The 26,196-nt window shown below is 48.2% G+C and overlaps 1 protein-coding gene across 3 annotated transcripts in view; it reads left to right on the top strand.

Annotated features, from left to right (window-relative positions):
• Positions 1–26,196, top strand: part of RPS24 (ribosomal protein S24) — a gene marked incomplete at its 3' end in the record, with an annotated part of 502,092 nt that overhangs the window by 250,658 nt on the left and 225,238 nt on the right. The window contains exon 5 of one of the 3 annotated variants that reach the window (XM_082611020.1): positions 22,921–22,932. The exons of the other annotated variants lie outside the window; for them this stretch is intronic. Within the exon in view, the coding sequence (XP_082467146.1) occupies positions 22,921–22,926 (6 nt within the window). Of the gene's footprint in view, positions 1–22,920; positions 22,933–26,196 lie in introns of those variants that run through there. 3 annotated transcript variants of the gene reach the window in all.

The following is a 26,196-nucleotide window of genomic DNA, read 5'->3' on the forward strand; positions in this document are numbered from 1 at the left end:
TGCTGGTCTAACCTGGATCATAAAGGACAGAGTCTGTCCTCAGGGATAAGGCACTTCTTTGCCTTCTCTCTTGAGGGTTCCAGCTAATGGTTCCCGTGAGCTCTTGTGTTGTGCGGCGGCCAAATCAGTGACATCAATTGAGTGTAATGCTGGGTGCAGGGGAGGCGAGGCTGTCCTATGCTGCGTGTGGGCGGGTCACACTGTGACGTGGCCCCCACTCCTCGGCTGCATGGGCCACGGGCACCTCCCACTCATCTTCATGTCGAGGGCCAACCCTACGGCTAACTTCATGATTTGGATCCAGGGCTTCTAACCACGAATCCTACACATCAGCAATGGGAGGCTAGCCTGAGATAAGTGCCGGGCCAGCCAGGGGTGGTGGCTCAGGTTGAGGCATCCCCCATCCTTGACAGCCTGGAATGCCTCCCCTTGAGGTCTTAGACCTGGAGGTAGAACCTGAGGAGGGGCTTGGATGAGATGGAGCAGTGGAGAGGGGGCTGAGGCCTCGACCCTGATGCATGGGGCCACACTGCTGGGGAAAAAGGAGACCCACATGGAGGACCGTGAGAGCCAGTATCACCTGAGGGAAAGGAGGAGATGGGCAGAGGCATGCAGGCTCCATGTGATGCCGGAGGTCAAGCTTAGAGCCATGTGGAGGCCACAGGGAGGTGGAGCTTTATAACAAGGGAGTGTTAATGGCCTCCAGATGGAGGATCTATCTTGTCAGGAGAAGAAGCCCCTCTCTCTTTGATCTGAACTCTCTCCTTGCACAATTAGATGGTTCTGAAGAGGTAACCTCATTATTGATTTAGTCAACGTGTATTTATTGAGCACCTGCTAGGTGCAGACCTTGTGCTGAGTCCTGGGAATACAAAGGCAGATGAAATACATCTGGTCAGTGCCCACGCGGGGCTTGCAGTGGGGAGCAAGTCAAGACACAAGTAATCAGACGATGAAATAAATATATACTGTTGGGGCTTCCCTCGTGGCGCAGTGGTTGAGAGTCCGCCCGCCGATGCAAGGGACATGGGTTTGTGCCCCGGTCTGGGAGGATCCCACATGACGCGGAGCGGCTGGGCCTGTGAGCCATGGCCGCTGAGCCTGCGCGTCCGGAGCCTGTGCTCCGCAACGGGAGAGGCCACAGCAGTGAGAGGCCCGTGTACAGCAAACAAACAAACAAACAAACAAACAAAATATATATATATATGTATATGTATATATATACTGTTCTCAGTGCTTTGGAGGGGGAAGAGCAGGGCGCTGCAAGAGAGACTAGCACGAGGGGTCAGGAAGGCTTCAGGATGGGGGGCTGATGGTGAAAATGAGACCCAAGTGTGATCGGAATTACCCAGGCAAAGGGTCGCAGAGACAGAGAGCATGAATGAGGGTGCAGAGGCAGACAGCCCTAGTGCATTCAGGCACCCAAGGAAGGTCACTGACTGAGGAAGGTCGGAGGTGGGTGGCAGGGAGCAAAGGGTGGGCTGGGGTGAGCCCAGCCAGGGTGGCAGGGCCAGAGAGCAGGATTTTGTTCTACGTGCAGCAGGAAGCAGGCAGCAGGTGGACATCCTGCAGGATGGGTTTCCTTCTCCAAAGTGCCAGGGCTCAGCGCTTGCTTTCTGAGCAACTAGGAGCCAGTATGGTTGGTGTAGGGCAAGTGGTATCAGGGAGAATCTTCTTTCCTTTCCCAGGAGTCGACTTCTTCAGCCTCAGGTGAGCAGCAGAAGCAGCTGCTTCCTGGACCTGCTGGGCAGCCACGCCCAGCCCTGGGCAGCAGATGGCAGCTCGAGTGTCCTGAGCTGCACTGTGTCCCTGCCGCTCCCACTCACGGCCACCCAGAGCCTGCAGATGTGACCTTATTTGCAGATGTGGTCAGGTTAAGATGAGGTTACACTGGAGTAGGGTGGGCTCTAATCCAATGACTAGCATCTTTAAAGAAAAGGGGAATTTGAATACAGACACACACACAGAGGGGAAGGCCATGTGAAGAGGGACACAGAGACTGAAATTATGCTGCCACAGGCCAAGGAATGCCAAGGATTGCCAACAACCACCAGAGGCTAAGAGAGAGGCTTGTAATAAATCTTCCTCTAGAGCCTTCGGTGAGAGCATGACCCTGCCAGTATCTTGATTTCGGACTTCTAGCTTCCAAATTGTGAGAGAATGAATTTTTCTTGTTTTAAGGCACCCAGTTTGTGGTACTTTGTTGTGGCAGCCTTAGGAAATGAATATGTTGGGCCTGGGTAGGGGAACCCAGTGTTCTGAGCCCATCCCATTTCCTGGCCACCAACAGTCATTATCTCATTTAGATGACAAGTCACTGAAGTTCCAGTTACAGAAGAGTTGGATGGTCAGAGAGGCCCACAGAGACACAGTAACAAGGCTGGGATTTGAGCCCAGGTCTGACTTGGCCCCTGCCCTGTCTACCCTGCCTTTCAAGAAAGAGCCCAGCCTTTTGAATTGTTCATTGTCCTTTACGAAGTGTAATCAAGGTGGTCAAGTGATGATGAGGAATAAGGGCTCTGCAGATGTTCACTCAGCTATTTACTGATGAAATCCCATGCCTGGCATTTGTTTTAAAATTCTCCAAAAGAAAAAAAACAAGTTGTGGGGTTAGAGATAGGTGAACCAGAAACAGCAGGATGTTGATAATTGTTGAAACTGGGTGATGGGCAATGGGGCTCCATTGTATTACTCTTTTTACTTTTGTGTATGTTTGAAAGTTTCCATACTTAAAAATTAAAAAAGAAAGCCATAGAGATCCAAAATTTAAAAAATAATAATAAATGAAAAAATAAAGCATGAGAGCTCTAGGATCAGAGATTCCAGGGTTCGGATCTCAGCTTTATTCTTTTTAGCTGTGTAACCTTGGATGAGTTACTTAACCACACTGAGCCTTGGTTTCCCCTGCCCAATGGAGGTATCACTACATGAAACCTCATAGGATGGCAGAGGAATGACATGGTAGAATCAAAGTGCTCAGCCCAGGGCTGGGCACACAGGAGGCTTTCCGGAAATGTTTGCATTATCTTGTTTATTGCATGTGTACCTTACACCAGCCTCAGAGTCAGGACTTCCTTCCTTAGCAGTGACATGGGGATGAGGACAAGGCTTGGAAGTGGAGGGACTTGCTCTGGATCCCGTGGCTGATAGTGACAGAGACCCGCCCAACCCAGAGATCTCTTCCCGAAGTAACTGTTTCCTTTACTCCAAGAGTTGCTCAGAGACCTGCTTTCCTGGAAGTGTTTCGGGCCTTTCTCACAAGGAGGCCAGCTTTCTGTTGACTTGGTTTAGGGATCAGCCGTGGAGGGGGAGGAAGACAAAGCCACTCCTGGCTGACCCTGGCCAGTTCTGGTCACTCCGTGTTTGCTCAGCTGCAGGGTGCAGGTGGCCAGGGCAGATGCTGCTGGCCTGGCGATGTTTTCAAAGGTGACAGGCCTGTGGTAATTGATGGTCACTGGGGGCCATTGCTCCATGAGCAATGTTGGTTTAAGGGTGACAAGGATCTGACACACTTGCCACAGCAGAAACCGGAGTGAAACAAAGGAAGCCCAAACTGGAGAAAGGCTAGGTGCCCCAGCCCTGGGCTGTCTTGGCTCTGAGGGTTCCCAAAAGTCTGTGTCCACAGGTCCTTCTCAGCCTGCCACCGCCGGGCCGGGATCCTGGCACCCTGGAGCACCAAGGTCAGCCAGAGTGGAGGAAGCACCCCACGGCACCTTGCCAGACTGGGCATGGGCCAGGGAGGGAGCCAGGAGGAGCAACTCAGCGGGGGTTCATGGAGCAGAGGCTGTGCCCCCAGCTGCTGCTGGGCCTCCTCCCTCCCCATTTGATATGCTGGGGGAGTGGGGTGGAGGTGAGGGACCTCCAGACTGTCATGTGCAGAAGAAGGGGTGCAGGGAGGTGTCAGTGACAAGGGGAGGCATAGGGGCTCTGAGAGGTGTGGTGGGGTCATAGGAGAGTCAGGGCCTGGCCTTAGAGGCCTGGGTGTGAATTCAGGGCTCTGTCAGGAAACAGAGCATTCACCCCAGATGGTTCCTGTGAAGAGAGAACTGCGCTGTCGGCAGCGTTAGGGGAACACACGAGAGATGATGATGCTCTCAGCGACTAGTGACAGTGGACGTCATGACCGTCCCCGAGGCTGAAGGGACCGGGGGTTGGGAGACAGTGCCAGCAGAGGGCTGTGAGGGCTGGACTCACAGAGGACGGTTGCCTGGAGTGACAGCTGGGAGGCGGCCTGAGCAAGAAGGAAGTGGGGGAGAAACACCCACCCTCTCTCCTCTCCCTCCAGACTCCTGCCAGCTGGCACAGGGCGGCTGGTGCAGTCAGTAGGGCCCACCTCCCAGGCCAGAGCAGGGCAGTGGAGGGTAGCGAATGGATGGGGCAGGCGGGTCAAACAATCACTAGTGCACTCCCCTTTCCCTGCAGTGGGACCACCACACACTTGGAAGGAGGGTTATTGATAAGGAGTGTGAAAGTCCCAGCACAGGCGCTGGAATGTGACAGCCTGACAGACGGTAGCTCCAACTTCTGAGTCTCTCTCTGTCTCTGTCTGTCTGTCTCTCTCTCTCTCTCTCTCTCTCTCTCACACACACACACACACACACACACACACGCACCCCACATTTCTCAATTCTCTGAATGGCTGTCAGAAGGAAGACAGAGCAAGCATGTTCTTGGAGGGCTGAGGGGAAGCCTGAGGACAAATTGTGTAGCTGTCAGAATTCCACGGATCCTGGAGTTGGCTTGCTCCAGAGGCACTGAGTTCTGTCACGGGAGGCATTGAGCTCTTTTAATGCGTACCTACCGTGCATGAGGGCCTGCTACATGCATCTGTGTGCTCCCCCTACTCTAATCCTCACCAGTGTCCCAGGGAGATTGGTGGTTACTTCCCAGTTTCGCAGGTGAGGATGCTGGCCTCAGAGCGGGGAGACCACTTGTCCAGGGTTGCCTGGAGCCAAGCTGTGTCAATCAGGATAGGCTAGGTTTTGCCGCTGTAACACCCCGCTGTGGCTCCAGACAACAAAGGTTTAGTTCATGCTCATGTTACAAAGCCATCTGGGGTCGGCTGGGACTCTGCTTTCTCATCACCCTCGCTCTGGGACCTAGACTGTCAAAGCAGCCATCATCTGATGCAGTACTGGTTCCCACGGCAGAGGGAAGAGAGACCTTCCATGGGGGCTCACACTGGAGAGGAAGTGCTTGGCCTGGAAGTTGCACACCTTATTTCTGCTCACAACTCATTGACTCGTTGGTTACATGACCCCAGCCAAGCTCAGGGGCCAGGGTGGGCGATCTTAGTGTGTGTCCGGAAGGTGGAGAGCTGGAAGTGTTTGATGAACAGCATTGTTGGCTACAATACATGAGCCATGGGTTTATTTCAGGCCTAGGAAACTCCAGGTTGAGAGCTCTTCCCACTGCTCCGGGGGTGCCCTATTCCAGCAGAGGCTGAAGGAGCATCAGGACAGAATGGGAGAAGCCTGGAGCAGCAGCTGTCTCAGATTTCCTGAAGGTCTTGTTCTGAGACCACCTAAGCAGGATGCCAGGGAAGCCAGCTGTTCTCGAGAAAGATGCCCCTGGGTGGTATGAGCCAATTTAGAAGATGAGGCAGAGAGTGCCGAGGGTAGGAGAGAGGGGTCTGGTGCCCCACTGGCCTTCAGGACCCTGGGTTTCTGTCCTTCACTTTCCCTGACCTGCTTTCCCACACATGGAAAACCCTTCACTGTTTTGTAGGAGGGCTCCTTTTCCGATGCTGTCTTCCCAGCTGCGAGTGCTCTTGGAAGGCTGGGAAGCATGTCCTGAAGGGCCAGATGAGGTCACTTACTCAGGCTGCTGGAAAACTGGCAGTGCGGCCCCTTTTCCTTCCATGACCCCCGATTGCATCCTTATGGAATTGCTGCCCTATGATCCCGATTCAGTGGCACAATTTCAGGAAACAGAGGAGTGTGCTTTTACATAGGAACTCAGCAGAGGGAGAAAGCCAGTCCCTTTTCCTGGAGCCCAGCTCTGTGCCTGGCCCTGGGCGGCACACAGCCCTTGCTGGTTGCTTGCACGTGTATTATCTCCTGTTACTCACACCTGCCCATCCACCCCATCTCACACACTTCCAGTCTTCTTGAAAGAGTTTCTTCCCTTCCCCGCGGACGCCACTTCCTCCCCTAAGCCACCAGTGGCTTCATCTTACGTGACCTTGCAGAAGCATTGGACACCCGTTTCCTCTTCCTGGAATGATCTTCCCCTGGGGCTTCTTTGCTGCCACACTCTCCTCTGGCCTCTCTGAATCCTCCTTCTCAGCCTCCTTCATCTTCATCCTCTTTCTCTAGCTGGTCCCTCTGTGCTTGTGGTTTCCGGGCTCTGGGCACAGCTCACTTTTCTCTTCTCTTAGGCCATGTCATCCCTCATATTTACTGTAACCAATCTTTTGATGAATCCCAACGCTAGACCTTTTTTGAATTCCAGCTACTTTCATCCATTTGCCTAGTTGACACATCCACTTGGATGTTTCATAAACTCCTACAACTTAACGTGGGATTCTCCCCCCAATTTGCATTTTCTCCAGTAATTCCTGTCCTGGTGAATGGCATACCCATTCACTAACCATCAAAGCCAGAAGCCTGGGAGTCATCTTAGCTTCTTTCCTCTGCCTCCCCGACACAGTGGGTCCTGAAGTCTAACCCCTCCATCACCACCGTTTCCAACCTGGACCATTACAACAGGCTCTTTTGTGCCTGTTGCCTCCAATCCATGTTCCTGCTGCCACGGGGATTTCTAAATATCTGGCCATATGAATTCCTTCATTCTTAAAACCTTTAAGGCTCACTTCACCCCAGTTTAAACTCTAAACTCGTAAGCAGGGAACAGAGCACCTTTTTGATCAGCCCCCGCCTCTTCTCCCCCACCTCGGCACCCCACCCTCACCTCCACCTTTGTATGCACTCTTTCTTTTACCTGGAAGGCCTTTCTCTGTCTCCTTACCTGAATGGCTAATTCCTACTCATCTTTTATGACTCAGCTCAAGTATCATTTCTTTTAGGAAATCTTCTCTGACTAGTCCTAAAAGTAGGTGCCCCTCCTCTGTGCTTCTATAGAATCCTGTGTATAAACACAGCGTGTTAAAGTACAGGCGAGTGATGCTTACTTATACCTGTCTGCCTCCCACCTGGGTGTTCATAGAAAACAGTGTCAGGTCTACAGCCCAGCCCAAGGCTTGGCATCCATCTAGCAGTCCATCGTTCTTGTGAAGAAATAGATAGGTGAGCTGCCATGTCCCCAGAGTCCCTTGACTGTGGTCTCAAATTGTAGAAGGACCTTGGAAATGATGTAGCCCAACCATTCGTTACATAGATAAGGACTGTAACGTTCAGGGAGTGAAAGCCCAAATTGCTCCACACAGAGTCAACAGAGTGAAGATGGGGATATAGATGGGGGAACTTCCAAAGGCCAGTGTTCTTTACATCATACTGTGTCATACGGAGTTTATTGCTTTTATTGATTTTATATAGAAGCACTGAACGTTCAGTTGAAATCATTCACAAAATATAGACAAGCAAACAGAAACAGATGGAATTCACCTAGCAATTACACCACCCACCCAGAGTTGACCATTGCTGATTGCATGTCTATCACCTTCCCACCTTCCCTGGGCAGATTAAATGTATGTCCATTTTAAAAAACAATATTATGATTATACTAAAATATATTTCATCCATGCTTTTTAAATTTGTTTTTGAATACCTATTCATATTTGTCAAAGACTGCATATTTGTAATGTAATGTTCTTAGGTGCACCATAGTATGATTCAGTAATCACATATGACTGTTGGACCTTAAGGTTGGTTCCTTTTTTTTTTAGCAACAACGTTGCTATTATAAACAGTACTATGAAGAACATGATTATAGTTGAAGTTTTGGCCAATTCTTTTTTTTAAAAATTGATGTATAGTTTATTTACAGTGTTGTGTTAGTTTCTGGTGTAAGCAAAGTGATTCAGTTATACATATATGTGTATATATATATGTATTTATATAACATATATGTGTATATATATGTATTTCTTTTTCATATTCTTTTCCACTGTAGTTTATTACAAGATATTGAATGTAGTTCCCTGTGCTATACAGTAGTACCTTGTTGTTTGGCCAATTCTTAATTATTTCTTTAGGATGAATTCTTAGAAGTAGAACTGGTAGGTTGAAGGATTTGCTCTTTCTCCACATCTTGCCAAATTGCCCTCTCCAAAGCCTGACTAATCAGATTTTATATTCACCAGTTCACCATCTAGGCAAGGTGAGAGCAAACTGTTTCCACTGAACCTAAAGGACCTGGATTTGGTGGCAACTTTCCCTCAAGCTACATGTCTCAGTCTGGAGGTGGCAATCTGGTAACCCCCAGATCATCTTCTTTTGAATCCATGATGTTTAAAAATATTTGAATTAGGAACCAACTTGATAAATCAGTAAGTTTCACATAAAAATCTGAACTTCTGGCTCCTATTTCTGATGGGCAACTGTGGTTCTTCCTCTAGATGGGGCTTGGGCTCTCACAGTTTGCTGCAGTCCTCACCTCTCCCTATTGCCACCCAGCTGGCCTCATTCATCTACTTGCCAGGCCCCTGTAGGCATTAGTATTTGTAACCCTTATCTCAGTTCCTTTTCCCCATTAAAGTAGGCCCACCAACAAAGAACTCCATGCTTTTCATTCTGATTAACTACAGAATTAATTTTTTAAAAAACAAATCCTATTTGTCATAATAATATTCAGGTTAATCATTTAGGAAGCTGCTTTAGAGAAACCTTGAACATCTTTAACCAATATAAAATACCATGAATCACTTTGGACTCCACAGTGCATTATGTATTTAAAAACAGAAAATTAGACACAGGAGGATTCATCTTAACTTCATTATATATGAAATATTAATTCTCTTCTGGCTTTCATATTATTTACATATTTAATAACATGTTAGCTACAGTCTTTGAGAGCAATTAGAGGCCAGGGGCTGTCTCCTGCCTTAATCTTAAAGATGCCAAAATGTTTTGATGATGTGGGAGAAGGGATTGCTAAGGAGAGTTGGATGCTGTTGTTTCCATTCCCTTTTTCGCATGTCATAATTTGTTAACCATATTTCCCTCTTAAACAGGATATTGATGACTTTGGCTGCCCCAGTGAGAATTCCGTTCTTCCATTCCCACCCCTTTCCCTACTCTAGTGGAGAAGCGGAGCTTGTGACCATTTTGTTTTTCCAAAAAACTGAGGCAAATATTGATCTAAACCACTTTCCCCTTTGGTCTCTGTTAGGTCTTCTTAGGATCTCAGTCTTCTCCTAAGTAAAATGGGAGTCACGGAGGGTGAAGGGGGCTCACATAGATGATCACACAGACCCGTGTCTCACACCGGGAAGCTGCCTGATGGGAGTTTGGTGCCCCTTCCTCTTCCTTGCCACAGTGCTGGGCAGCATCTCGGGCCTCAGTGCCATCCTGGTGCATGCCCCAGCACGTGGTCCCTGCCGTCACATTACTGGCAGTCCACACAAGTGCTATCAGAAGGCTTCAGTGATGAATCAGGCCCTGGAGGCCACATCTGCAGGAGCACAGCTGTGTGGAACAGGAAAGGGAAAGGCTACTCTGGCCATGGGAGGTCAATAGGACAAGGTCAGCCTTGACCGGGGACTAGGAGGGTGGGAGGGTTTGGAGAGAGATGGTAGAGAGAAGGGCTGTGGACAACATGTGCAAAACAGAGTTGGTGGCAATCTTGGCGCAGAGGGTCATGGTGAACAAGTCAGCCTGTGGCAGGGGAGTGAGGGAGGGAGTGAGGCAGGAGTTGGGGGGAGGCTCGTGCGATAGATTGTTTTTAACACCATAGAGCATCAGAGTTTTAAGGGACCTTGAGAAATGTCTAGAGTGGGGGTCACCAGCTGGTTGGTGGTCCTGGGCCAGATAATGTACATTGCGGATATTTTGTTTGGTCCATTGAGTGTTAATTATTATTATTATTTTGTTAATTTTCAAAATCTTTTAGATACAGCCTGCATTTCCAGTTTCCCCAGTCCCCGCTACTCCACTCATTACGTTGCTTACCTGGTCCCTGCTCTCAATCAAGCGTCTATTTCAGTTTTCAGAATGAGGGAATCAGGGTCCCAAGAGTGGAAATAATTTGCTCCAACTACACACAGGGTTAGAGGTGTAGCATGATTCCATCCCAGGTTGGTGTTGCCTGGTCCAGGGCTCTTGGAGGAGCTTGGACAGGGCTGTGTGGATAATGGGGAGCCCCTGAAAACCCCAGAGCAGGGCAGTGATGCCTTGGGGGCCTGGGCATCATACAAGCAGGAAGCTGTGGGTCCTGCAGCCCACACTGTGGCTTAAGTCCAGGCTGGTGTCTGGTCACCAGAGCCCTGCAGCTCCCCAGTAGGCGCAGGCTTCCCAGACTGTGGCCGGCTCACTGCAGACAGCGTTGGCTTCCCACCCACACCTAGGGGTCCTAAGCCTCTCTCCTCCTCTCTGTCCCTAGTGGGACACAGAGACGCTAGCATCTTTCCAATCACATCCCCACCCCCTGACGGAGAACTCTGGGGGGCTCTTAGAAAAGGGTGTCCCAGCTAGCCCAGAATGAAACTCAACAGCCTGAGATGTTTAGGGGAACTGGGCATGCGTAGTGCTCTCACCTCATACCCCAAATGAGTCCATGAGCATTAATGTCACACTAATGAACGCTAGAGGAATTAAGCATGATTTGTCGCTGGTTGTAAAGTGCTTCCAGTCGTCACCAATCCATCACAGCCATTCTCCACAAGCAGTTACCCAGAGAGTCTGTGAGATGCTGATGGAAAGACCCAGGCTCTGGGCTTTCATCCTGGGGCTTAGCAGAGCCAGGACAGAGGCCCAGGCTGGCGGGGGCCATCAGACTCACCAGAGATAGGAATGACTTCCCAAAACATGCTACAGGGAACAGTGTTCCTCCTCCCCTGGAATTCCTGAACCATTATGCACATCCTCTCCTCTTATGCACTAGGGCTGGGGTTTGGGGAACAAGGGATGAGGGGGAGCTCCCAGGTTGAGAATGGAAAAATTGAGTCAGAGGCTTAGTGCTGCTTCCAATCTGTGGCATTTGGAGCACAGCTCTAGTTCTGGCCCTCTCACTTATGTGCTCTGTGACCTGGGTACGGTTAACACCCCTTTCTGGGCCAGAGTGTCTACATTTGTAAAATGAGAGAGTTACAGTGGAGGATGTCTTTTATTTTTTTTCTTTCCTCCCTCCCTCCCTCCCTTCCTTTCCTTTTTTTCCTGCATTGGGTCTTCATTGCTGCACGCGGGCTTTCTCTAGTTGTGGCGAGCGGGGGCTACGCTTCATTGCCGTGCGCGGGCTTCTTGTTGCCGTGGCTTCTCTTGTTGCGGAGCACAGGCTCTAGGCATGTGGGCTTCAGTAGTTGTGGCACATGGGCTCAGTAGTTGTGGCTCACGGGCTCTAGAGCGCAGGCTCAATAGTTGTGGCGCATGGGCTTAGTTGCTCTGCGGCATGTGGGGTCTTCCTGGACCAGGGATTGAACCCGTGTCCCCTGCATTGGCAGGCGGATTCTTAACCAGTGCACCACCAGGGAAGTCCCTCTTTCTTTGTTTTTGTTTATTTTATTTTATTTTTTATTTTCAATTGCACTATAGTTGATTTACAATGTTGTGTTAGTTTCAAGTGTACAGCAAAGTGACTCAGTTATACATATATCTATTCTTTTTCAAATTATTTTCCCATTTAGGTTATTATAGATTATTGAGCAGAGTTCCCTGTGCTGTACAGTAGGTCCTTGTTGGTTATCTATTTTAAATACAGTAGTGTGTATATGTCAATCCCCAACTCCCAATTTATCCCTCCCCCCCACCTTTTCCCTTTTGTAATCATGTTTGTTTTCTATGTCTGTAAGTCTGTTTCTGTTTTGTAAATAAGCTCATTTTTATCATTTTTTTAAGATTCTGCATATAAGTAATATCATATGATATTTGTCTCTCTCTGTCTGACTTACTTCACTTAGTATGATAATCTACAGGTCCTGGAGGATGTCTTTTCTAAAATTCTAACCAATCCAATGTTTTAGAGGACATATAGGGTTTTTTTTTAAGATTAAAAAAAAACCCACTTTGAGATATAATTCATGTACCAAACAATTTACCCATTTAGAGTGCAGACTTCGGTGGTTTTGGTATATTCACAAATATGTGCAACCATCACCATAGTCAATTTTAGAAAATCTTCATCACCTCAAAAAGAAACCCCATACTCTTTAGCTATCACACCCCTGGCCTTCACTCCCAGCCCTAATAAACCACTAATCTACTTTCTCTCTATATAGATTTGCCTATTCTGGACTTGCATGTGAATGAAATCATATAGAATGTGGTCTTTTGAGACTATCTTCTTTACTTAGCATAATGATTTCAAGGTTCAACCATGTTGTACCTTGTGTCAATACTTCTTCATTCCATTTTATGGCTGAATAGCATTCCACTGTATGTATATATCACACTTTGTTTAGCTGTTTGGCTGTTGATGGACATTTGGTTGTTTCCACCTTTGGCTTTTATGAATAATGCTGTTATAAACATTTCTGTTCACGTTTCTGTGTGGATATAGGGTATCATTTCTCTTGGGTATCTGCCTAGAAGTGGAACTTCTGGGACATATAGTAACTCTATGTTTAAGCTTTTGAGGAACTGCCAGACCATTTCCCAAAGTGGCTGTACCATTTTATAGTCCCACCAGCAGTATATGAAGCCTTCAATTATGCCACATCCTTGTCAACACTTGTTGTTATCTGACTTTGATTTTAGCCATCCTAGTGGGTATGAAGTTGTATCTCACTGTGGTTTGGATTTGCATTTCCTTGATGACTAATGATACTGTGCATCTTTTCATGTGCCAGTAGGCCAATAGGCCATTTGTATATCTCTTTGGAGAAATGTCTATTCAGATCCTTCACCCATTTTTCAACTGAGCTATTTGTTTTTTAAAAAATGATTATTATTATTGAGTTTTAAGACTTCTTTGTATGTTCTAGATAAAAACCCTTATCATATATATGGTTTGCAAATATTCCCTCCCGTGTGGGTTGTCCTTTCACTTTCTTAATGGTGTCCTTTGAAGCACAAAAATTTTTAATTTTGATAAAGTCTAATTCTACTCTATTTCTTCTGTTGCTGTGCTTTGGGTGTCATATCTAAGAATTCTTTGCTAAATCCAAGGTTATGAAGATTTATCCCTGTTTTCTTCTAAGAGTTTTCTAGTTTTTGCTCTTACATAGGTATTTGATCAATTTTGAGTTAATTTTTGTATATGGTATGAGGTAGGGGTACAACTGCATTCTTTTGCATATAGTTAACCACTTGTCCACACATAATTTGTGGAAAAGACTATCTTTTCCCCATTAAATGGTCTTGGCACCCTTGTTTAAAATTAGTGACCGTAGACATATGAGTTTCTTTCTGGCTTCTACATTTCATTGATCTATACCTCTGTCCTTGTGCCAATACCACACTGTCTTGATTACTGTTGTTTTATAGTAAGATTAGAAATTGAGAAATATGAGTCCTCCAACTTTGTTTTTCTTTTTCAAGATTATTCTAGCTATTCTGAGTCTCAGGCAATTCTATATGAATTTTAGAATCAGCTTGTCAAGCTCTACAAAGAAGTCAGCTGGAATTCTGATCAGGATTATGCTGTATCTGTAGATCAGTTTGAAGGAAATTGCCATCTTAACAAAATTAAGAACATGAGATTTTTTTCCCCCGTTTGTCTTCTCTCAACAGTATTTTATAGTTTCAGGGTATAAATTTTGTACTTCTTTTGTTAAATTTATTTCTAAGTATTTTATGCTTTTTGATACTATTGTGAGTGGAATTGTTTTCTTAATTTCATTTTTGGATTGTCCATTGTGAGTATAGAAAGAATTGACTTTTGTATATTGACCTTGTATCCTACAACCTTGCTGAACTTTTTATTAGTTTTAACAGCTTTTTAGTGAATTCATTACGATTTTTTAAGATACAAGGTTATTTCATCTGCAAATAGAAATAGTTTTACTCTTTCCTTTCCAATCCAGATGGTGAGTATGGAGATCTTTGTCTTGTTCCTGATCTTATGGGGAAGATAAGTCTTTCACTATTAAGTATGATGTTAGCTTTTGGATTTTTCATAGGTGCCCTTTATCAGGTTGAGGAAGTTTTCTTCTATTTCTAGTTTGTTGACTGGAAAAGCTACTGGATTTTATCAAATGCTTTTTCTGCATCTACTGAGATAATCATGTGATTTTCATTTGTATTCTATTGATATGATGATCAATTGATTTTTGAATGTTAAGCCAACCTTGCCTCTCTGGGATAAGTCTCACTTGGTCATGGTGTATAATTCTTTTTATATGTTGCAGGATATATGTTTTATATCTTTCTGGATTCAGTTTGCTAGTATTTTGTTGAGGATTATTGTGCCCATATTCGTAAGAGATATTAACCTGTAATTTTCTTTTCTTGTAATGTCTTTGTCTGGTTTTGGTATCAGGGTAATACCAGCTTTATAAAATGAGTTGAGAAGTATTCTCACCTCTTTTATTTTTTGGAAGAATTTATGAAGAATTAGTATTAATTCTTAGAATGTAGCAGTGAAGGTATCAGGGATTGAGGTTTTCTTTGTAAAATAGTTTCAAAATTACTGATTCAAACTCTTCATTTGTTATAGGTCTATTCAGGTTGTCCATAGAGGGAATATTGTTTTGGGTGTGGGCCCTTCCACAGCTAAAGGCATCTCAGGGACCCAAGTCTCCATGGGTGATTGTGGTCACTGGTGAGTCCCTGGTGCCACAGCAGGGGACTTCTGGTTGGGTATACACATGGGTTAGGCTGAGGGCAAGCTGTGATGTGGGCAGATTAGTCCACCAGAGGCTGGAGAAGACTCTGCAGGTGGGTGTGCATGGTGAGCACAGCAGGCAGGGTTGGGAGAAGTTCTGGGACAGCAGTGTGCAGCCTGGGCTTTTAGGGAGCTTAAGTGAGAGGGATGAGCGTGTATACCAATTCTGTGCAAAAGGATTATTACTCAGTAGCTAGGCTGGTACCCTCTTGGCCCTTCTTCCATCCATCCTCTCTCCCAAATGGTGGCTGTGCCCCTAGGGCTCTGGGTCTTGTTTAGCTCCATGAGGGAAAGAAATCCCTCTGTCTTATTATCATTTACCCCCAGTGCCCTGTAGAGCATGGATGTGTATGGCCAGTGTTGAGGTGGCCTGGGAGTTCTCAGGATTATTTGTTGAATGAAAGAATGGTCAGAGCTGCCTCTTGGTTTTTGTCTCCCAGCAACCAGCAGGCAGATCTGGTCCGAAGTGAGAGAACTAAAGGGAGCAAACTGTTTTATTTGAAAGTCCACTTTTCTAAGTCAATGTGCATCGGTTATCTTAACCATCAGCCACAAATGCACAATACTTATTGCACTCTGCACCATATGCAAGGCATTGTGGAGGATAATGGAACATAAGGCCCTTGGTCCCTGCCCTTGAAACACTAACAATGTAGTCAGTGGAGAAAACCCAGCAGATTCAGTTGAACGAGTCCTCAAATGTTCTCTCTGTCTCAGCCCCATAATGATGACTATCGTTGTTCTTATATTCTTGGTCCAGTAAGTGTGTCCAGCATGCTGATGCCAATTGGTGCAGGGACTATGTATGAAAGCCCCTTAGCCCTCTAGACTTCTCTTGTTCTCCACTTTTCTTGGTGGGTGGTCCAGTTTCCAAAATGCTCCAGCTTCATTCTACCTTGTATATCTGCAGTTGTCTGTCTTGGCCAAGTCATAACTGTTTCCCTGCACCCATCTCCCATCAAGACCTGTGGGACATTGTCCTGGTTGCCTTCACCAGCCTCTGGTCTCAATCTTCTAACCCCCTGGGGAGGGTAGCTGGGACACACACACACACACACACACACACACACAATCACAATTCTCCCACCAGTGAAAAGCCTCCAGGTCACGTCCTTGTTACCCACTGTGGCATAGGGATTGGAGAATTTGATAGCCTCTTCATGAGACTACATTTCCATGTTGGTCTTAGACGGATGCCGTTGTGGAAAAAGGCCAAGAGATTTGTCCTGGTTTAACTGAGCTCACACTGGAACTGGGTGTTGCCTCCGGCACTGTTGGATAAGTAGGCTCCACGGAGAGGTCGTGAGGGATGGTTTATTCTCTATTCAAGAGCTGGAATCCAATTCCTGTTAGGTACATGGATGCTGAGCACTTGGGGCAGGAAGTGACATCCTTAATATCCCAGGCCCAGGATGGGAGGATGTTAAAGACGGCTCCTGCCCGCAGGGGGAAAGCGGTGAGCCCAGAGTCCACAGCCTATCCTGTTGCAGTGCTGCCCACTGATCCTGCAGGTAGGGGACTAAAGTCCTGCCCTCACACTCTTCTGGCATTTCACCCCTGACCCAGGAGTCAATGCCCCTGGGCTGGCAGTCATCTTGGACAAGCCAGAGGTAGCTGCAAGGCTGAGAAAGGCCAGCTAGTTAGTCATCAATACTAGTTAGTGCTGATCCTGTGCCAACCATCCCTCTGTGGTTCTCAACCGGGGGCTCCTTTGTCCTCCAGGGGACGTTTGGCAATGTCAGAGACATTTTTGATTGTCACAACTGGGAGGCGGGGCCTGCTATTGGCATCAAGTGTGTAGAGGCCAGAGATGCTGCTAAATATTCTGCAGGGCACGAAACAGTCCCCACAGCAAAGAATTATCTGCCCCAAGTGGCAGTAGTGCTGAGGCTGAGAAACCTTGCTCTGGACTCTGGGTTCCCAGTGGTGTGCAGTCCAGACCAAGTCCCTACCCTCCAGGAGGCTAGATCCTAGCGGGCGAGGTGGACAATCAGCGAGGCAGGTCCCATCCTCCAAGTTGTGTCCCAGAGACAGCTCATTTGTTAGTTCATTCATTCAATGGATTCATTCACTCATTCAGCATTCACGTGTTGAGATTTTACTGTGTACATACAGGCATGCACAAATACATGGACGCACAAACATACACCCAATAACACGCCCACAGACACACAACACACACAAACACATGCGTATGTAGACACATACACACATGTGGAAACACACACACACTCCTGGTACCAAGCCATAAGGGCTGAGATAGAGGGATTATATGGGATTGTGGAGAGAAGGTATTTATAGCTTAGTCTTGAGGGAGCTCAAGGGGGCTTCCTGGGGGAGGTGAGCTGAGTCTTAAAGGGCAGAGAGTCTTAGAAGAGGGAAAAGCTAGTCCCCTAAGAAGGAACTCTCTCTAGAAACCAACGGAGAGTGTTCATATTCTCACGGGCCCCCTGGGGAGCCCCACGCTTGGTTGGGGAAGCCTGCCACCAGCCCTCAACAGCTCTCCACACGAATCTCTCCCTCCTCCTGAAACCATGATGTCTCCTCTCCTTTCTGCCCCACCCCGCCAATCGCATCTTCAACTCCTCTGTGAAATTGCATTTCTAAACTTGGCTGCCTCCAGCCCCTCCATCACTGCCAGGAGAGGCCATCAATTCCCTGACCCAGCCTCAGCCCCTCAGCTGGGATTCAGATGGCAGCCTCAGTTATTTTCCTAACAATCAGAGGGGTTTGGTGGAGAGGTAGAGAGGGGAGAGAAGGGCACTGTGGCCCCCAGGGCTTTAAATTTGACCGGGTGCCCTTTTGTACCTTCTGACTGCCCATGTGTCTTATCTCTTTCTCATATGTAAACAGCATTAAAAATAATGAAAGGTCAGGCCCTGGAAGGCCTTGCCATAGAGTCCACTGGGGAGAGAATCAAAAGATGTTCACAGCTGGCTGCCCTGAGAAGGGTGCAGAGGAAGATGCCAGGGGTCTGGGGTCAGCAAAAATGGATCCTTGTTATGGCTATTTCATTATCTTGCTGGGTGACATCAGGTAAATTGCTTCACCTTTCTGAGCCTCATCTGTGAAATTTGGAGAGCGCCCCATCCCCAGGATACCTCATCGTGTAATAATAACATCTGATGACACCATTGGCCTTTAATTGATAGGAGCAAAGCAGGAAATTAGAAAGAAAATATGTCTGTGTTTCCTCCCTGTCCCCTACCACCCACGTGCCCCAGAGGTATTAGTGGCCGCGGCTCATAGCAGATGAGACCAGCTGAGGTCAGTAGGAAAAGAAACATCAGCATCCTCCAAATGAGCTAGATGCATTCATGGTCCTGTGCCCTTACCGTATGCCATTCCCACCTTCTCCCCACCCTTCCTACAAGCGGACGTTCCATCAAGGTCCATCTCCGCGGCATCCCCTCTGGGAAGCCACCTTGACTCCCCTGTCTGATATCTCTCCTGGTTACCAGTAAACTCTGCTTGCCCCTCTGTTCCATTTTCAATGTTGTTTACCTTTGCAGCCCTGGCCTGTAACAAAAATTCAATAGCACAACGTTATGTCCACCATGATGCAGCAACTAGCATCTCACCTTCAGGGGAGTTTGACTCGAGTTAGTTGTAACTGTCGAAAGAACACTGCAGCGAATGACTTTAGGAGTGGATCTGGGCACAGGCCCCAGCGGAGAGGGCTGTCCATTGGAGGGTTGATGCTCATGTGCATCTGGGAGGAAGAAAGGATGAAAGCTGTGCATTGACAAGGGCTGGTAGGGGAGATGGTAACCAATGCCTTCAGTTGGGTCCATTTAATTGCCAAGAATAGAGGCCTGCTCAAGCAGCTCTTAGAAAGGGCTTCTTAAAGGATACAGGCTTTCATGGAGCTCCAGAAACAGGACTTGTACCCCAGTGGGACCTCATGGGAATTGAGCCCAAAGGGTGATTATGTTTAATATGGAGCTGCAGGGAGCAGCCTCCTTCTATGATGTTCCTGCTTCTCCCCACACATTGGCTCTGCCCTCCTCTTTCTTTCCTCATACACCCTGTCACTCCACACCCTCACCTCTTCCTCTTATTAAATCTTAGGTACTAAAATGATGTAATCAAAACATATGTTTCCCCTTGAATTTTTACTTATGGTCATGAAATATCTAAGATATGACTTCCAGATGTGGCTTTGTGACTTTTCTTATCTCCTTTGGAGCTAGGCACACATTCCAGCTCGGTCTAGCCTGGTGTAGGAAGAGGCTGCTACTGGGGTATGTGTATGAGCAACAGACTGGAGTCTGAATACCTGCCTGGTTCTACCCTGACTGACCAGGACCCTGAGTCCCGGGCTTCACCTCTTCTGGCCTCTATTTGCCCTGACATAAGATGGAGATGGTCATTGTGTCTTGCTGACCCCACTGGTTAGGCCCGGTGCTTGAATCATTCCATCTAGCCTCAAAAATAATCTTATCCCAAATCTGTTAAATCTAAGCTCTTTTCTTCTTTGGCCTCTGGGGCCCTTGGTTCCCTCCTCTGTAAAACAGAGGTTTTTTTCCCGCTAACTGGGTCTGTGGGCAGTGGGAACTGTGGCTGGGTGTGGATTGCCCGGGCTCTTCTTCCAACGACCGCCTTTAGAAAGCAGTTATCCCAGCCCCTTGTTGGCACTATCTTGGCCTGACCCCCAAACTGCTGGATACGAAACCTCTAGCTTCTTATCCAGATGTGCCATTCTGGTGCCAAACAGCTGGATGTTTGGGAACATCTGCGTGAGAGCTTGCCCAAACTGGGGTCACCATCACCCCACCCTCCAACCAGAGGTTTATGCTCACTGACCAAGATCTAACGAAATTGTCACCCTACGACTAGTTCACTGGCAGCCAGGGTCAGCCTAAGGTTTTCAGAGGAACATTTGGGAGTAATTTGGACACATTTGCTCCTTTCTCTTTGCTTTGCAAGTGGTGAAACCAGAGGGGAGAAGCCCAAGAACCATCCCTCCCACACGGCTATGAAGGTAAAGCAGACAGCATCGCCTCTGTCCTCTTCCTGGCAGAATTTACAGTCTGCTGCTTGCAGATGACTGGAGGGAATATAGAAATGTGGGTCATGATGGGGGAGAACGTTTCCTGCACTGTCGTGGGTTTCCCTGCACCAGAGAACCAGAGATTGGGTAATTGAAGCTCATGCTCTGAATGGTTATAGCAAAGGTAATTTCCATGACGGTGTTTGAAATATCCCCACTGCACAGGGAAGACTGCAGGGCTGGGGAAGCCAGACTTGGATGAAGGACAGAACCAGGGAGCCCTTGGCTTGGACTCATACAAGGCCCTTGGGTCTCAAGGAACTCAGGACTAAGGCAGGGCTTGCCCCCACTGGGCCCTTTCCCACACAATGGAGTCCTGGCTGGGTGCGTAGAAGTTGGGTACAAGCTAGTCTGAAAACTCCTTGAGAGTAGGGACTGTGTCTTTTCACCACCATACCCTTAGCTCCAAGCATGGACCCTCATGCTTAGGAGTTCCTTAAAATTTCTTGTTCAGTGAATGAATGCACACATGCATGAATGAATGATGAGTGAATACATGAATGGTTCTGGAATAAGTGATGTGACAGCTCCACTATATTGCACCCATGTTCATCTCATGGCTTGTGCCTTGGTTTGCCCAAAAGATAGCTACCAGAACCGTGAGGTCATATACAACTATGTTGTATAAGAAACAGTAGAAAGAACGAGGGGAGGGGTCTCTATCTGTGGGCATAAAGTACCCCCAACTTCAGGTTTCTGAAGGCAGGATGGGGAGCAGGCTGTTATCCCTGGCACTGGAGGGTTAGAACCAGAGTGATATCTTAAGATCCTTAATTTCATTACATCTGGGAAGACCTTTAGTCCAAATAAGGTCACATTCACACGTTCTGGGTAGACATACCATTTGGGGGGTATTGTGGACTGAATATTTGTGTCTCCCCCAAATCCCTATGTTAAAGTCCTAACCCCTAAAGTGATGGTATTTGGAAATGGGGCCTTTGGAGCGGAAATAGGGCTAAATGAGGTCATGAGAGTGGGGCCCTCATGAGGGGATTTGTGCCCTTATAAGAAGACACACCAGAGCTTGCTGTCTCTCTCACTCTCTCTCTCTGCCCACACAAAGAAGAGGTCATGTGTGCACACAGTGAGATGGTGGGTGCCTATAAGCCATAACAAGAGGCCTCAGAATGAAACCTACCTTGCTGGCACCTTGATCTTCGACTTCCCAGCCTCCTAACTGGGAGGGATCAACTTCTGTTGTTTAAGCTACCCTGTCCGTGGTATGCAGCATGCAGCCTATGAGAGCCTTTGAAAGGCTTTGCCACTATTAGCATGGAAGGTACTTCGCTAGGAGGTAGTGAGTTCTTACCGTAGGGATTCAACTGGCTCTGTTGATCTTGGAAAATGTCCTTTGAGTCCTGGGATTTCCTCATGGTGCCTGGAGTGTGCTCTTTGTCTTCTGTCCTCTGGCAGTGATCTCAAAAGTACCAGGCAAAGTCACCTGGTGAATGGCATTTAAGATGTTTGTCCAATATTTACAGAGGACAGTACTGTCAACAGGAGCCTGACTCATGCCCTCTGGGGGTGGGCGGGTATTTCCACTGGAAGAAAGGGCTGGTTTGCCATGCTCCCTGGTTATCACTCTTCCAGGATTAGAGGGTCAAGGCAGAGGTCCTTATAAATCATCCACTGGCTGACTCACACCCCAGGATGGGCTGCTGGGGAGTCATAGGGACCTTCCAGATATATCTCTCTGGCCCTTTTGCAAGACTGAGCCTTGGGGAAGATCTGTTTCATGCTGGGGGTGGGTGGGGGAGGTTTCTTAGAACCACAGGCCTGGCCAAAAGTGAAATCAGCAGCCCCTTTCCACCTTCCCTGCATGCAGCTTGTGCCTCCCCCAGCCTCCCCCAACATCTGTAATTCCGTTTGTTGTGATCGCAAACACCGTGTTGGAAGATTTCATGCTAATGAAAGGGTTTCTTGATTAGGTTACGCTGTTACTGTAAATGTTCCCTCATTATCTATGTTATGGTAGGAATTTGAAAAAGTATAAATTGAGCGTCTTGAATAATTTATAAAACCTGAATGTTTCCTAATTAGTTGGTTAGGTTAATGATAGTGCAGTGTCCCTTCTTCCTGGTCTCTGCTAATGACCTTTCCCCTCTTGATTTTGAACACTTTCTGTAATTTACAAAAACCTCCATCAAATCCAACCAGCTTTAGCCCCAGACGGGAGGATGAAGTGCTTTGCAAAATGTGAATAGCTCCTTTTTTCTAAACGTGTCCCCCACTCTCCTTTGAGGCCAAGAAGCAGTCTGCTTAAGGTTGGCCAGCACGAAATTTGGCTCTGGCCGATCCCCTGAAGAATGCCGATGAAGTGCATTCCTTCGGCGTTTGCACAGAGAATGGTCCTGACCTCCATTAGCAGCCAGAGAAGTGAAAATTCTGGAAGAGGTGGGGGAGGGAAAAAAAACCCTCTCAAAAGGATTCTAAAATAACATTTTGCATCCTCAAGTAATTCCCAGTTCTCCCTGGCAACCATTCATTTCTTCCGAACAGCAGAAATTTGCAATATGAAAGTGGATTGGCTTCTCCTTCCCTCGGGGCCCCTGTATCTCTTCATCCAGCGCCTTGGGTAAAAAGCAATGCATACGTTTACAATATAAATGTGATTTAATCGACCTCCCTGTCAGGGAGAAATGGCAAGCATATCAAACAAGACCAAGATGTTAGAAAGAAAAATCATAAATTATTCCAGTGACGAGTTTCTGAGCCGCCTCCTGGACTACTAGATGATGCTATATAAGGCTGTTCCTTGAAACAATAATTAAGATAATTCTGTATGACAAGGAGAAAAATGTCCAGCTTTGTATGAAATGTGCTTCATGTTAGCAAGCTGAATGCTTGGTATTGATTACACTCCCCCCACAATACCCCCCCACCCCGATCCCCACCCAGCCACTGCGATTCAAGGCTGAAATTAATTGAATGATGCAACATTTCTTTTCTTGAATCCTTATTTACCATACAAGCCTCCTAGAAGCCATGCAAAGTGAGCTGGCCTCTAATTCTCTAAATTGATCTCTTCCTTTGACGATGTCTGGGAGAACGCTCACATGTACACACACACACCCGCAGCTGGGTGTCCATTGTTCTCTGCTCTGGAAGGCACAATGTCTCCCCTCAGGGGCAGATTTGATGGACATATCAGCACAGCAGAGCCCTAACTTTTCCATCACGAGGCCACCATGGGGCTCCCCTGCAGAAATACGGCCAATGTCACTGGGAAAATACGGTCCCCACTCAGATGGGACTGCCCCCGTCCCCCAATAGAACAGCACCTGGCCTCTGTCTAGCAGAACATCCTTTTTCCCCTCCTGGCTTGGCTTCCAACCTCCCAGGGTGCAACGTGGACCTAGAAGTGACCCCTCACCCTCCCCTCTTCCATTCTAGCTGCCATATCCGGAGACTGTTGTCCCCCGCCTTCCTGTGAGAGGCACTGGGCCATTCCTGGCAGAGAGAGATGGTTTATGGCCGAGGCTCTGCTGGTTTTTCTGCAGCTCTATTTCATCCTGACTGCAGTTGCCGCAGAGGTGGCTGGTAGAGAGCGAGGCACGACCTCAGGTAGTTAATCCACCGCGAGGTCCCCGGGCGCCTGCAGCAGGGCTGATGTGTTCCCCTGCCTGGAGGGGCCGGGAGCAGCAGCAGAGGCAGCCACTGCAGGCAGGGTGCCTAGGGCCCTGGACCTGGAGCCAGGGGGGCTGGGTTCCAGAGTGCCCTAACTTGCTGGGTGCCCTGAACGAGTCCCTTCCCTTCTCTGAGCCCAGCTTCCTCCCTGTAGGGGGTGGTGGTGGTGGTTTGAGGCAGAAGCAAGGGTTGGCATGTTGCACACAATCGATGATTAAAAAAACAAAACAAAACAACAGAGGCACTTAGGAGATTGTGGGATGAATAAATGGCTCTCAGTTTGACAATCCTGTTTGTGACAACCCAGAGCCTTGCTCCCAGGGGGCCATTCTTTCCAGAATGATGACAAAGGAGGGCTCTTCTCTTCTGTGCTGGATGCCAAGGAGTGGTTGTGATTCCAGTGAGCCCCTCAGAACTGTCTTTTGGGGACCAGCGTCACAGGCGCCCACGGACCTCCTGCCTTAGTTGTCCCCAGGAGATGGGGGAACATCACTCGGCTGTAGCTATAGCTCACGGAGCCCGAGGAGGACAACCAAATCATGTGCGAGGGGGCTGGTGGGAGAAAAGGCAGCGCTGATACCCAGAGCAGAGTGCTGTGGGAGGAGAGCCACGTAGATGGGCTCAGAGGGCAGGACAGGCCGGAACCCATTCACAGGGAGATGTCAGAGAGAGCAGAGAGCTAGCAGAGCTGGACCCAGATGCCATCATCACCCATTAACACCTACCCTTAAATCCGCCTATCACTGGGGCAGGGCGGGAATGAGAGTCAGGACAGGTTATCTGGCCACAACTAGAGGATAAACTCTACCTGGTCAAGGAGCACGTACATTGTGTCTACTCTCCCTCTGTAGAGCATGTGCCCAGCACACAGTAAGTTCTCAGAATCCCTGTTGAGGGGAGTAGTGCCCAAGCATCAGTCTGGAGCACTCCCAGGCCATGCCGTCTTGGGACCAGCTTGTGGAAAGGCAGCTTAGGGAGGCCATTTGCAGCCCGGGTGTCTCCCCTGCTTCTCTCTCCAGCTAGTGGAGCTCCTGGTTGACTTGGCTCTCCCTTTTGTTGGAGGCCTAACATCTGGCGTGAGGCCCAGCCCAGGCAGCTGTCCTCTTCTGACCCTGGATGATCCATCAAATCCTCAGACGTCTGTGAATCCCTTGCACAGCCTGGTACCCCGTAGGAGCTCAGCAAGGACTCGCTGAGTGGTTGGCTGTTTGATGAAGCAGCCCTTCTCCGCTGATGAAAGAGCAATTAAGACTTTTGGAGTCTGCAGTCTAGACAGGGAGCTGTTAAGTCTCACATAAGTGGGTCTGGGAGCTGGTAATAGGAGATTAGGGGGCTCCTAGAGAGGAGGAGGGCTTTAGACAGGGCAGGAAGGAGCTAGGGGCGGTCCAGGTGGGGAGGGCTGGGCCTGTTTATTGCTTGGGGGAGAGAGCCTGTGGAAAGCACCGACCCCTCAGCCAGCCTGCTCTCTATGACTTACAGGCTTGTTTTTACACTGTTTTCTTTAATGACTTTTCACCACAGTGAAAACAACTCTCTTGTCAACTTATTACCTTAAAAATAGTTGAAAAGATGACATCTGGGGAGAAAGTGCTTAGAAAGAACAGCTACTTTTCCTGCCTGTTTCTCTGGCTCTGTGTCTGGGAAGAGCCTTGTGTTTGCAGACCTGGGTTTTAATCAGTTTATTGTGTGACCTTGGCCGAGTCACTGCACCTCTCTGAGCCCCAGATTCCTAATGTGTAAAATAGAGTTAAGGCTCACTGATCATGGGAACAGATCATTCCTGCCGTGTAGCTCCACACCTGTGTGCTCAGCCCATCCCCTCACACAGGAGCCTGGGAGGTCTTCCTGGAGGAGGAGGTACAGAAGGGGGTTGCTGGATAAAAGATGAAGCTGGGAGTTCAACCACTGCAGGCTGAGCTTCTGTGTGTCTCTCAGCAGCAGCAAGCTGTGATGAAGGAGGGGGGTGGGGTAGGGGAAGTTTGCAGGGTATGGGTGAGTCCATTCCCAGCCTTGGTTCCCTGGGTTCTCTCATTGTCCCCTTCTCACCATCCAGGATGCACCCCTCCCTATACACTTCCCTCTACTCTGCATCTTGGCGCCTTAGCACAGAACCCCTGCCACCTGCACACTCCTCCTGCAGTCCATCTAGCTGGGGGAGGGGCACAGCCTTGGTTCCTGGAATTTGGGAGAGTTTTAATTGTTCTCTTTTGTCCATGGGTGATTAGAGTGACTCCAGCTTGGAGACAATTAGTAAATTATTATTATTAGTTTCCATTTGTGTGGTGCTGTCCTTTGAGGAGCCCAGCTGATTTAATCAGGGCTGGTTAATGGGAGCACAAGCAGCTCCCCTCACTCCCCACACGCCTGGGAAACCAAGAGTGAGTAAATAGATGGTGCTCTGGGGAGCTCAGCATTTCGTGCTATAGTGAGCCCCTCTGGGGTGCATGGCACCTAGTGCTCATGTGTCTCCTGGGAGCTGAAGAGCTGGGGAGGAGGGACATGGCCTGGATGGGATGTCAGGGTTCTGGGTGCTGGCTGGAGAGGCCCTTACCACTCCCACCCCCATGTTCTCTTTACCCCTCAGCCCATCTACCACCTCCTCCTCCCTCACCCTCTCTTCAGATATACTCTAGTCCAGT

The sequence above is a fragment of the Mesoplodon mirus genome (assembly GCF_964341445.2).
Source record: "Mesoplodon mirus genome assembly, chromosome: 2".
Lineage (NCBI taxonomy): Eukaryota > Metazoa > Chordata > Mammalia > Artiodactyla > Ziphiidae > Mesoplodon > Mesoplodon mirus.